This window comes from Eleginops maclovinus, chromosome 11, assembly GCF_036324505.1.
Source record: "Eleginops maclovinus isolate JMC-PN-2008 ecotype Puerto Natales chromosome 11, JC_Emac_rtc_rv5, whole genome shotgun sequence".
NCBI classification, from domain to species: Eukaryota; Metazoa; Chordata; class Actinopteri; order Perciformes; family Eleginopidae; genus Eleginops; species Eleginops maclovinus.
The window spans coordinates 22,999,099-23,012,344 of record NC_086359.1 but is presented as its reverse complement, the minus strand read 5'-3'; the positions used below and the strand labels follow the sequence as shown (position 1 = coordinate 23,012,344).

At 38.2% G+C, this 13,246-nt stretch overlaps 1 protein-coding gene across 1 annotated transcript; it reads left to right on the top strand.

Moving 5' to 3' along the window:
- Positions 1 to 1,982: 1,982 nt before the first annotated feature.
- On the top strand, positions 1,983 to 11,830 carry mogat2 (monoacylglycerol O-acyltransferase 2). Its single transcript, XM_063896149.1, has 6 exons — positions 1,983 to 2,238; positions 2,713 to 2,891; positions 8,992 to 9,196; positions 9,719 to 9,893; positions 10,159 to 10,358; positions 10,676 to 11,830. The coding sequence occupies exons 1-6, from the start codon at positions 2,136 to 2,138 to the stop codon at positions 10,828 to 10,830; spliced, it is 1,017 nt and encodes a 338-aa protein (XP_063752219.1). The 5' UTR covers positions 1,983 to 2,135; the 3' UTR covers positions 10,831 to 11,830.
- The last annotated feature ends 1,416 nt before the right edge of the window (positions 11,831 to 13,246 follow it).

Here is a 13,246-nt window from a genome sequence, read left to right as displayed (position 1 = left end):
CTATAATTCAACTTAAAATGATTATCAAGTATAGTTTTTTATATGGAATTATAAACTATAGTAGTCAAATCTTGTATATTAAGATAATAAAAGCCATTAAAAGGGCCACACTGTTAAATGTTATCTACTGACTCATGCCTTTGTGACAAAGACATTGCTGGCAGACTAGGGCAGCAAGTAGAACACATGAATAATGCCGACTCATTACACACCCTGAGGGCCTGTTTCACATGGGACTGCAATTTCTACGACATCTGACAGACAAGCACATCATCTATAGAGGGCTTTGTAATGAAGTCTGACAGCTGATTTTTTTAGAAACAATAATAACAATTAGTGTTCTTTAAGTTTAATGCATTTGTTCCTTTGGCCAGGTGAAACATTAACTTACTGACTGATCGTTTTTATCATTCTGCAACACAGGTTTGCACCAAATATAGGAGGTACATCATCTTAATGCTACACAATAACAAACACATGGAGGACGAGCTGAGGAGTCATACAGCCGGAAGAGAGAAGCTACTCTGCTGTCTGGTGGTACGTATGGATGAATTACTGAACAGGTCAACTGGGACAGTTAGGTTGTACCAAACCAGGAAGAGACACGACATGGCTCCAGAGAGACACAGATCTACTGCAAGAAGACACCAAATAGCTTGAAAAGGGGAAAAACAACCTCAAAGAGATACAAAATGACAACAAAGAGACACAAAACAAAAAAGGACAAAAAATGATCAGAAAGCGAAAAAAGTGAGTCACTATAGACACAGAGACATTATGTGACCATAAACACACACAACATGACTACATAGACACACAAAGAGACCCCAAAAATAACCTAATTTACCACAAAAAAGAAAAAAAATAAGACACAAAAATAAGAAAACAACACAGAGATACACAAAATGGAACACAAATGACCACGAAGAGACACACTTAATACAAGATGAAACATGACAGTGAAGAGACAGAACTCACACAAACAGCCAAAAAGATAACACTAAGATACACAAAATAATAAATGTTAAAAGGGTCAAATAAATTGAGCACAGAGAGACACTTTATGGCTGCAAAGACACACAAAATGACCATGACATGAATGAGCTAGAAAAAAGAAACCAAAAACCTTACAGATGCTGGGGCCTTTTGCATGTCTGTGCCCAGGGACCCGTTGTCTCATTATCAGCCTGCGGTGATATGACAGTGAGTATTTCTGTGTTTCTGGTCAGAGAGCAGCCGGGTGGGCAGGCTGCTGCTGGGCTGTATGTTGTCTCATAATATCCTTCAGGCTTCACGCTTCAATAAAGCTCAATAGATGAGAACCAATGTTGTTCTTGACTGTTTGAATCACACACTGCAGAGATCAAGTGTTTGGGGGTTATCAAGGTAGATCATATGTGAATGCATATTAAAATGCAATCAAAGGGCAAATCGTAATGGATTAGTATAAATCACCTTCATGTTTACTGTCGCAATAAACGCCTCCACATCTCCTGTAGGCTTTTTCCTCTTCATCCACATAGAATAGGAATAGTCACTTGCCAGAAAGCAACAGTTGCATCCGGGTATGGATTTGGGTCAAAGGCCCCAGCATAACCTCTCACCCACATACCATACACACATTGCTTTTAGGCCTAGTTTTGGAGCTTTACAAAATCTACAATTTTCAACTAATTCATAATGACGTTAAGTGATCGGTAATGTCTTATCTTTCTCACTATCTGTTAGCATGGGTGCTGGGACAGTATTGCTCAACCGGATGGGACTGCCTTCACAAACATATATACAGTAGATCGATACATTCCACAGTCATGTCAGCAGCTGACTGCATACATGCAGTAGAGGGAGTTAAATCATCAGTAAGAGCAGGATAAAGAGTCCTTTAACTCTTCTCTCTTCCACTGAGCTGTGGTTGTCCTCTTCCTCTGAGTTATGCTCATTGGTCGTGTTTCCAGCAGGGTCAAAAGTCAGATTGAGATATGGATTGACAAATCAAACCCTATTTTAAGTGTGTGAGATAAGGCTGTCAATAGGAGTTGATGGTGGAGAGGTGAGGAGGACAGACTTTGGACCCCCTTCACTTCTTCGTCTTGTTCGCCGCCGGCTGTAGCTTCGGTTTTTATTTCTCTTCTCTCATGAATAACATGAAGATTGATTTTGCCCCCCTGGAAATCCCCCTGCAGAGGAGACTGCAGACGGCTGCAGTGGCGCAGTGGGTCTTCTCCTTCATTGCCCTGGGTGAGTGTGCATGTTTAAATGTCTGTCCACTGGGAACACCTGTAAAAGAGACTGATAGTATGGAACTGTGAATCAAACATCTACATGTTGTTTCTTTACAGTAAGTGTTAAAACATGTTGCCCTAGCTGCCTGTGAAGTGTTAGTTAATGTGAGTGTTAGACAACTGTTGTCACCTTTGAATGAACTGCTGGATGGCCAGAAGAGGGAGCTAGTTTGAGTTAGTAATAAAGCAGTTGCTATAGAATGGTGCATCAAAAAGATTACTTTAAAAGAAATCTTGGCGATTTTTAAATTGGACATCAGAATATTGCCGAAAAAGAAGCAGAACTGAACCCTACTGAAGCCAGCTATTCAGACATTTGCTTTTTTCAGCTAAACATCTTTAGAGTATGTTGCGTTGGTCATGCCTGATCATGCTGCACTCAAAGTACTGTAAGATACTGCAGCTGCTCATGCCTGTCCTGTCTCCTCAGCACCCCTCTGCATCTTCCTCTTCATCTTCCTGCTGTTCACTCGCTTCTGGCTGATCAGTGTGCTGTACGCCGTCTGGTGGTTCTATGACTATGACACCCCAGCACGTGGGGGCCAGAGGGTGCCCTTCTTGTGTGGCCTTAAAATTTGGGACTACATGAGAGATTACTTCCCCGTCAAGGTGAGAGACAACCTGAAGAAATTCCTTTCATAAGGCCTACCTTTCAATCACTACGTGTACTGTATATGCACATACCTGCCTTTAAGCAGCCCTTTAGTTGGTGTTAATTGTGGGGGCCTCACCTCTGCAGGTCAGAGAATAAGGACATCAGAACATCTCACTCTGCCAGTTTATCTAATCTTTGATCTCCACCTACATGTGAGCAGCGGCCCCTTATCTCTGTCCTTGGCAGCACATGCTGTAGGAGGCCCCAGCGCTCTGTGCAGTCATGTGGCCTACTGTATATGCACACATAGCCTCCCCAGAACAGGTAAACATTATAGCTGTCAGATTAAACACAGTGATGTCTACGTGTATTTGACTAGTGTTACTCAGAGACTCTGTCAATTCTAGACTAATGGACTCTGAGATACTGTACTGCAGGACAGGTCTGTGGTGCACACTGCACCAGACGCGCAGTCAGATGATGTTCAGTGAGATTATTATCATATACAAAAGAAATATATACTCATATATAATCATATACTTTATTCACTCTATTGATGTTAGAAGTAGATGGACACCACTCCAATATCTGGTTTAGTTTAGATTAGGTTAGTTTAGCATAAAGTCTGGGAGCAGGTGTAGCTCTGTAAAAGCTTTCAAAGTTTAATGGGGTTATGAGCGGGACTGGGTTTTTGCCATGCAGTAATCAAGCATTGCCTTTTAACTTAAGGGTGAAAAAAATAATAATAGGTCAACGGGAATGAAACAGTGCAGCACATAACCCCTTGGAAAACCACAACGTTTTGTGTTGTGGTTTTCACTTCAGTTTTATAACAGATTAAACAAAAATAAGTGCTAATTTGGAAGCTTGATTGGGCTGGTCGGTGCTTTTGCTCACCTTTGGACAGAGCCAGGTTAGCTGTTCCTCCCTGTCTCCAGTCTGTATGCTAAACTAAGGTAGCCATGTAATTGTTCCTGCTTCATATTTGACACACAGATATGACAGTGGATGTCATGAATTATTCAGAAAAAGCAATGCATTTTCCAATATGTCAAACCTTTCCTTAAATTTTGTTGCAAAACATAGTCCTTCTAGAAATTACTCTGGCTGCTTGCCAGATGCTGCTGCAAACTAGAGTCAGAGTCCAGAGGTATTAGGTAATAGAATAGTTGCGGTACAGAAGGCTGCTCATGGATGATCAGTTTCATACGTTCATGTCTATAAACTGTGAACTCTCTTCCGTACTAAAAAACATCCACGCCAGCCTTAAAAATGAAAAAACATAAAGATTTTATGAAGAAGAAATGTCTTGCTTCTGGTTACACAGACAAAAAATGTTCAGAGTAGATGACTGATTACCAATCATGCACAGGTTTGTTAAAAGCTTACTGACTTTTAGGGCTGTTTAGAATGTTTTATACAGGGAGAGTTAAGTTGGCATGCTTTCAGATCAATGGTTTTAATGGCACATTACAAACACTCTGACTGACACACCTGACTGACTGTGCCCTCTAGTGGCCATTGATGAGAAGTGCATACATATGCTTTGAAGCTCATTTCATCACTAGCTTTTGATCAAGAGCCCAGTTTTCTATCTAAAAATCGTCAATAGTATTTGATGTTGGGTGTGTACATTTTGAATGTTGAATAATTAGTGCAGAGCATGTCCTCTGTGGAATTAGACACATCTGAGGTAAAAACATCCACCGCAGCGTGCCTCTAACAGGACTTATACTTTGGACCGTGCTGATAAGACCGACTGCAACAACAACAACTACATTAGTTTAACAGTATTCATTTTTTTAAACAAGAAAGTGAGTAAATTCATAATTTGCTTTTGAAAATAAACTTATTCATGAATTTTAAAAGGAACATTTTCAGATTTCAGGCTTGTTTGTAACTAATAATAAAGCGGGTCATGTCCTTGTTTTGCGAATTAATCTGTAAAGCCATAAATGATGACACAGAAGTCCATATTGCACCTTTGCTAATGAGATCCTGTTTAATACCTATATAACTTTACAGCAGAGAATAACATTCAGTAAAAGACTAGCAATGTCTGAGCTAGTAAAACACCATTTTAATCTATAGATGATAAAGATTGTAATCAATTATAAATAGCATTCCTAATACTGCTATTACAATATATTTTTTGTAGGCTGCTTAATCTTACATACATTTAAAAAATATAATAATAAAGCCAATTGGTAGATCAGGAACAATCATAAAACAATTAAACAAAAAAGGGTAATAATAAAAGCCGGGACGAGGTATGATAAGGCAGTGAGCACCATAAACACTGCTCTATATGATAATAAAAGTCAGGAGAAGACCGGTACAGAAGTGATAATACTACAATAACAGGAACATAAATTGAGTGAAATTAATATCATCATTCAGTTTGATGAGATAAGAGAAAAGGTTGAAAATAGTAATTATATAAAAATACAGTATGATGGTTTAGTCAAATTAAGGCAAATTAAAAAAAACACATTTTCTTATTTAATGTGTAAATAAATGTGGCATTAATCTGAACAAACCAGTCGAAACAATTGTTTATATAGAGCCAAAGATTTTTACAGACTGTTTTCTGGACATCTCTTTGTATCAGTTACATATGTACCTTGTATATATCACTAAGAAACTTCCCCCAGTTTAATACAATCTTTCAGATAACACGTTTTCGAAAATGCTTGGTTATGCAAATGTTGTTTTTGCTTTTGGTAAATTAACAAGAAATCTGCAATGCAATCAGAAAAAAATCTGAATGAAGACATAGAAAATAGCTCAAAATCTCTAAATTGATCGATGCAGCATGAAAATATGATATTTTGAGTCTTATAAAACAACTATTAAGGAGCTAATACATGGTAGTACAGACCATTTAACAGTTCCAGACGAGAAAGAATGGGGATTACATCATTTCACATGATTTACCATGCCGTAAATAAAACAAGGTTAGTTATAAAAGACCTTGGGTGGATGTATATCGGTCAAAATGTTTCTCTTTGTAAACATAAACACAATTATAGTTATTTCCAAGAATGAAACGTCATGACATTCCAGGGTTTGCCCACAGTCTGACTAACGAAGATCTAAGTGGATCATGTATCATCTGACTATACGCACCATTAGGGCTGAAACAAGGAGTCAATGTCAGGGTGAAGAGAAGCAGTGTCCTTTCATTCGTTTCGATGGTGTGTCTTCACCCACCGTCTCTAATAGCAGCATCATCAGCTCAGGCAGGGAGCTCACCAGCTGATGTGCGCTCACTTCTCTTCATAACTAAAGGACACACATGTCCTCCAAGCAGGGCAGTATCAGTGTTCTCATCTCACACTCTACCAAAAGCTAATGAGGCTGTTCTGTTTTAAGTCTAGAATAAAATAAAATATGAATATGAATACAAACATAAGAAGTTAAATAAAGATCTGCAATAAAACATGAACGAAAGAAAAAAGAATAATATTTATATAAAGATAAGAAGTCAAAGTAAAAATGTGCAATGCAAAAATAATATACAATCAAATTAAATAATAAAATATAATACATTAAGTAAAAATGTGCATTAAAATACAAATAAAATAGAATACAAATATTTAGATTTTTTAAAGTAAAATCATACAGATAAAAGGTTAAATAAAATAAAATAAATTAGAATAACAATATTTAATCAGACATTAAACAGACAGAAGTAAAAGTAATGTACAATAAAAAGTTAAAAATGAGAGAAAATATTTATAGAAACACAAAAAGTGCATATTGTACCACATGTTGCATCAATACATATTTAAAAATGTGTATATTACAAAAAACTAGCGGTTTATTAAAATCTTTGGCAGGGAGTATAGCAGCACAGATGATGTCCTTGTTGCTGCGCTGTGATTGGTCACCGGGGGAAGGTACCACAATCCAAACAGAGCGCATACACAACAACACACCAGCCTTGTAGATGTCCAGGGATCTGCTGCTACAACAAGTGTGACACAACCGTACCAGTAGGAGTTCATTTAGATTTTCTTTAAATAATTAAATTGAAGCATAGAAAAGAAAAGAATGCAGGCGAAAAGATTAAAAATGGAATCAAAGTGTATGAAATTACTTTTGTGATGCTGCCAGAGAAGATAGCATGTCTTCCTGATTATTAGTGCACTGACAAACTGAAACCTTGACTTTAACTAAATGTATTATGTCAACAGAATCCACATAAGTGTATCAAGTTAGTTGATAGCAATAATATTAAGTTGAACCTTGAATATCTTTTTTATTTAAAGTTAGTATTATTGTTTTCAACTAACCTAATACCGTTATGTGAAATCTGTTGATTTAATACATTTAATTAAAGTCAACGTTTCAGTTTTTCAGTGACCAGTGGAGCATCACATAGAGATACAAAGTGTGCATAATGCTACAAAACAACCCGCAGCTCATGCCTCTTGACACTTGATAGTGACCCTCACTATCCCCATCCGCTCTCTGGACCTGTAGAGGCACAGCAACACCGCTCTACAGCTATATCTTATACACAGATATCTTATCTTTTACAGTTGAAGATCAATAACAACTATTTCTGACAATGCAGGGAAATATTACTCAATTTCAAGGATTGATAACATGCCCAAAGCATTCAAAACATCCTCTGTGTTAGGTGCAAACATTGGTCTGTCGGCTGCTGAGTTCCATTGTGTGTAAAGTAGGCACCAGGTAATTCATGCAACAAAAAAGATCATATCTCTGATTAACTGACACCAAAAACAATAGAGATCTCACTAAGTATTGCAATACTAAATCAGTACTGTAGTTTAATATTTGTTAATGATTGTGCAACTTTTGTGGACTATTGCAAATAATGTTGCTGTTTATCCAGTATTCACAAACAGAGCAGGAACAACAGAACCTCAGAGATGAGTCAAAGTTACACAGTCCTCTGCTTAATAAATCATTTAGTGATGTTTGTTTCTGCGGTACACCCTGTGAATTGACCCAATGGTGTATTGATCCATTGCTGCAGATTCTATCAACTAAAAACTTAGATCTGGTACTTGAGTAAAAGTAGAAGTACTCAGATCTTGTACTTGAGTAAAGTAGAAGTACTCAGATCTTGTACTTGAGTAAAAGTAGAAGTACTCAGATCTTGTACTTGAGTGAAAGTAGAAGTACTCAAACCTTGTACTTGAGTAAAAGTAGAAGTACTCAGGTCTTGTACTTGAGTAAAAGTAGAAGTACCAGAGTGTAGGAATACTCTGTCACAGTAAAAGTATTCTAAATGTTCCTCCAGTGAAAGTAGAAAGTACTCTCATCTAAATGTACTTAAAGTAGCGACAGTGAAAGTAGTCATTGTTTGATTGGTCCATTTCAGAATAATATCTCTGATATGTTTTATAATGATTGATCATTAAAGTGTTCTCAGAGCTGGTAAAGGTGCAGCTAGTTTGAATGGCTTTGTATACTGCAGGGTAGCTGCTGGATTTACTGCAGGTGAACTAAAGTCTGATTTAAGGGCTGATTATATTTACCATCATTCATCCAGATCTGTAAAGTAACTAAAGGGGTTAAATACATGTAGTGGAGTAAAAGTACACCATTTACCTCTGAATTGTAGTGGAGTAAAAGTACAATGTACGAAAACATTGAAATACTCAAGTAAAGTACAAGTACCTCAAAACTGTACTTGAGTAGAGTACTTCAGAAGTACTTCATTTATCCCAAACTGGGACATTTTTGTGTAAATGTACTTAGTTATTTTACATCACTGGATTCTACCTCTTAAATCTAGAAGAAAGTTAGGTTTAAATAAAAAATACACAAGAAAGTGTGTGTTCTTCAAAATGATACATAAAATACATTACTTGAATTAAAGTTAATTCCACACCTGAAGGTACAGTATGTGTATGAGGGGAAGTGTGTCTGACAGCAGGCTGTTCCTAAATACCTCTGGACACTGGGGAAATGGAGACACATGTTTGGGTTGAGTTGCGCCAACTCAACGCAGTGTTGCTATGATCTGATTCTTCCTTAAAGAGCTGACTGCGTTGTCAACTCTGGAAGAATCAGATCAAAAGAAATAATATACATGGCTAACCTGCAGACATGTTGTCTCATTTCTTTGCCCAGTTGGTGAAGACAGCTGATCTGGATCCGAGGGAAAACTACGTCCTGGGCTTCCATCCTCATGGCGTGCTGGTGGCAGGGGCCTTTACCAACTTCTGCACCTATGCCACCGGCTTCAGAGAGCTGTTTCCTGGCCTCACCAGCTACATGCTCATGTTGCCCCTTTGGTTCAGATCCCCATTCTTCAGGAACTACATCATGTGTGCTGGTGAGGGGGGTGTTAAAGGGTCCTATAATGCTTTTTGGGGTGTTCCTTCTCCTGTAATGTGTTATATTGCCTTTTGTGGTATGGTCTTCAAAGCCCCCCCCCCCCCCCCCCCCCCCCTTTGTTAACTTCCGTGTCATAATGACATCACTATGTAACATTTGCGCTTCTATTGGCTAGCACTCAAAAACACCACAATCACAACAGACCTGGCCAGCTAACCAATCAGAGCAGACTGGGCTCTGGTTTCAGACAGAGGGTGAAAAGAGATGCTGCAGCACAGGCAGTATGAGAAAAATAAAGAGCTTTCTGAACATTAAAGCATGGAGTCATGTCCCAGGAGAGACATTACATACTGATATGTATATGTATATAAAAATGAGCACAATATGTCCTCTTTAAATTCAGTTGATACCAGTATTCAAACAGTATAAGAACTTAACACCAAGTATTTTTATTACTTTCATGGTTTGATCTGATTTATTTTGATCAGTGTTCCTTGTCTGTTACATCATTGTACTGTAGGTCTGATTCCTTCTGACAAAGAGAGTGCCAGCTACCCACTCCGCAAAAGAGGAGTCGGCAATGCTGTGGTAATAGCAGTTGGTGGGGCCCCAGAGGCCCTTGATGCCCACCCTGGGACCTACAATGTACTCTTGGCTCAAAAGAAAGGCTTCATCAAAATGGCGATGGAGAACGGGTAAGAGCAGAGAGCCCTGGGCAGAGAAAGTGTTCTGTTAATAGAGCTGATTCTATGAAGTCTTATGGTGAGAGGATTTGGTCCGACCAGTCCTTTGAGGTTTGTTGCAGCGTGGCCTCTTCAAACAGAGGCTTTTCTCATGGAATTTCCTGGGAAAGCACATAGACTGTTATGAAATCAATTCAGTTATTGAACGAGGAACCCAAATAAAAGATAATAAAATGTGTTGAATTATTTGAGCACCATATCATTAATATTGTTTTAGAGCTCATCTGGTGCCAGTATTCTCCTTTGGAGAAAATGAAGTGTTTGATCAAGTGGATAACAAAAGAGGAACCTGGCTTCGATGGACACAGGAGCGCCTGCAAAGCATCATGGGTATCTCCCTTCCTCTCTTCCATGCGCGTGGCATATTCCAGTACTCCTTTGGTCTCATGCCCTACAGGAGACCCATCCATACAGTAGGTGAGTAGGCTTTGCGATTGGTGCAGAACATGCAGCAGGTTCCAGTTAGCTTTGCATTAATTACATTAATCAATGGATTCTGTGTAATTGTTTCATATGTTTTTCCAATATTTACCTTATTTTGCCACATTTTGAGGAGGAATGCTGAAGGTGGGAGCCAGAAAACAGGGAATTGCACGCTGTCAATCTACAACCACTTTCTTATCCACGGACAGCAACATAATTTACAACATAATGGAAATGATCTGACAGAGAAAGAGAAACCTTTTTCCTTACCTTTCTCTCGATAAGGTCTGTGTTTTGTCTCCTCCCTGCAGTCGGAAGGGCAATTCAGGTTCAGAGGAACGAGAAGCCAACTGCAGAAGAACTCGATGCCGTCCACCAGCTTTACATGGACGAGCTCAGCAAGCTGTTTGACGAGCACAAGGAAAACTATGGCGTGGACAAGGACACACACCTGAATTTTGTCTAAACTTAACTGACATTGGAGTGAATTTAAATGTATATTTATTTGTAAAGATTTGGTAGACATGACTTTACACTCAATTGGCCTGTAAAGTAAAGATAAATCAGCTTTGGGTCTAAGAAGACACACTGCTGTATTCGTTAATATAAGGGAGGACACTAACCTTATAACTGAAACATTGACTTTAATTAAATGTGTTATGTCAACAGATTTCACAGAACTGGTTGGTTAGTTGAAAGAAATTATATAGATTAAATAATAGGCTCAACTTAATATTATTGCTTTCAACTAACCTAATACAGTTGTGTGAAATTTGTCGACATAATACATTTAATTAATGTCAACGTTTCAGTTTCTTCAGTGTCTAGAAACGTGAAATAGAAATGATTATATCTCCATAACTGAGACCTGGCTGTTCATTCAGAGGATTTAAGGCCAGTGTGGGAAAGGGTTTGGGTGACACAAGTTTCCCTCACCACCTCCCAGTGGGGGTTCTGTCTGGGTTTTGGATTTTGTGCAAGACTTTCTTAAACAAAGTCATAGTGTGGATTTGGGTTGCAACAATATTTAAAGAAACAGTCATTAATAATTTGGGGATTTTGTATCTATCCATGTTCTAAAAACAAGGAAAACAAAAACCTTTTATACACCTCTTAACTGAATTTCATTATATTTAGTTTGTTATATTTTGCCCTTGAAACATTTATGTGTACTTATGTTTGTCTACTCAACTTTTAAGTGGCAAATATTGTACTTTTGACTGTACTACATTTGTATTTGAGTTATAGTTACTACGTAGGTTTCAGATTGAGATTTAAAATCAGAAAGTATTTGATAATAAACCTGAGATCCCAAATATCTTTGGACTGAATACAGCTGTGGTCCGTTGAAACATTGAACGTGTCTTTGAGTTGTAACAGTTCCATCACAGATAAACATCACTGATTGTTTTATTCAATGACATTTTGTGGCCCAATTAAAATAAAACAGTTTAATCATGCTTTAAGATGTCTCTGTGTGTGTATATGTGTATATTTATGAGTTTCAATAATCTCTTCAACCCTTGGACTTCAGGCTTGCTCTTTGTGTTGCTGAAGATGTGAGCGAGTGCAGTGCTGCGCTAACGCTCTATGTGTGTCGGCCAGTCTGAACCTCTCCGAAGCCTTCATCCAACCTGAGACATACACATTAAATGGGGGTTTGATTTTCCTAAGGCCCTAAAATGTTCTTGGTAGCTTTTGTATAAACTGTACCGTTGCTACTGTAGATGCGTTCATTGTCTTACTTAAACAAGAGGCAATAACAACACAACATCATGAAAATGAACTGCATTAGTTTAGAAAAAAAAACACAACGGTTAGAGAACTTGCCCGGCAGGGATTCTGAAAAGGCAAGAAAAAGTCCAAATAACCCACAGTAAAACCATCATTAGTTGTTTTATATTTGGGAGTTTATATAGCTTTAAAGAAATGTTAGAGCCTCAGAGTAGCTGGTAAAAAATATAAAGGTAAGCTAGGCTAAACATCTCCTGCCTCAACCTTATGCAAGCACATTTTCCAAAATGTTGAGCTATTCCTTTATCTATTTTATAACATGATTCATTAAACATTTTAAAATTCTTGAAATTATGGTTATCACTGACTAAGATGGGCATTCCTATAATCATGATGCAAATCGAGCTGTGCATGTACTAGACTGGTGTTCACAGCGATATTATCACATCCATCATGGTCACTGATCAAGAATACGTGTCTCATTTATTGTTTTATAGTTCTAAATTCCACATTAAAGTTGAGTGCCCCGTTTTGGATCATGTTCCCAAACGATAAGACTGTCTGGGACATTTGGCAGACACTTACTTTTTATGTTAGATGGCAGGGTTCTGATATTTCCAAATGAAATGACAGATTGGACCATGCCCTGATACTTTCAACACAGTCTGGATGAGGTTAGGGTGAGTGTGTGTGTGTGTGTGTGTGTGTGTGTGTGTGTGTGTGTGTGTGTGTGTGTGTGTGTGTGTGTGTGTGTGTGTGTGTGTGTGTGTGTGTGTGTGTGTGTGTGTGTGTGTGTGTGTGTGTGTGTGTGTGTGTGTGTGTGTGTGTGTGTGTGTGTGTGTGTGTGTGTGTGTGTGTGTGTGTGTGTGTGTGTGTGTGTGTGTGTGTGTTGAGTTGATAAAAATGCTGACAAAAAGAAAAATACTTACTGTGATGCAATCGAGACTAATAATTGGAAACTTCAGGGCATTTTGAGGAAGAAAAAACATTCACCAGTAAAAGGATGAGGCAGTTAGTACTTGGTGGTATTTTAGGACAAGACTGACCAACCTGTAAACACACTTTCTGCTAAAGAAATGGGTATTTGGTTACAGTGCTCTGATTGGATTAGGCCCTACATCCAGGACCTGGTTAAACCATAAAACCCA

Coding starts and splice junctions, on each gene's coding strand:
- mogat2 (XM_063896149.1), top strand. CDS start 2,136: ATGAATAACATGAAGATTGATTTTGCCCCCCTGGAAATCCCCCTGCAG. Junction 2,892..8,991: donor GAGATTACTTCCCCGTCAAG/GTGAGAGACAAC, acceptor TTCTTTGCCCAG/TTGGTGAAGACAGCTGATCT. Junction 10,359..10,675: donor GAGACCCATCCATACAGTAG/GTGAGTAGGCTT, acceptor TCCTCCCTGCAG/TCGGAAGGGCAATTCAGGTT.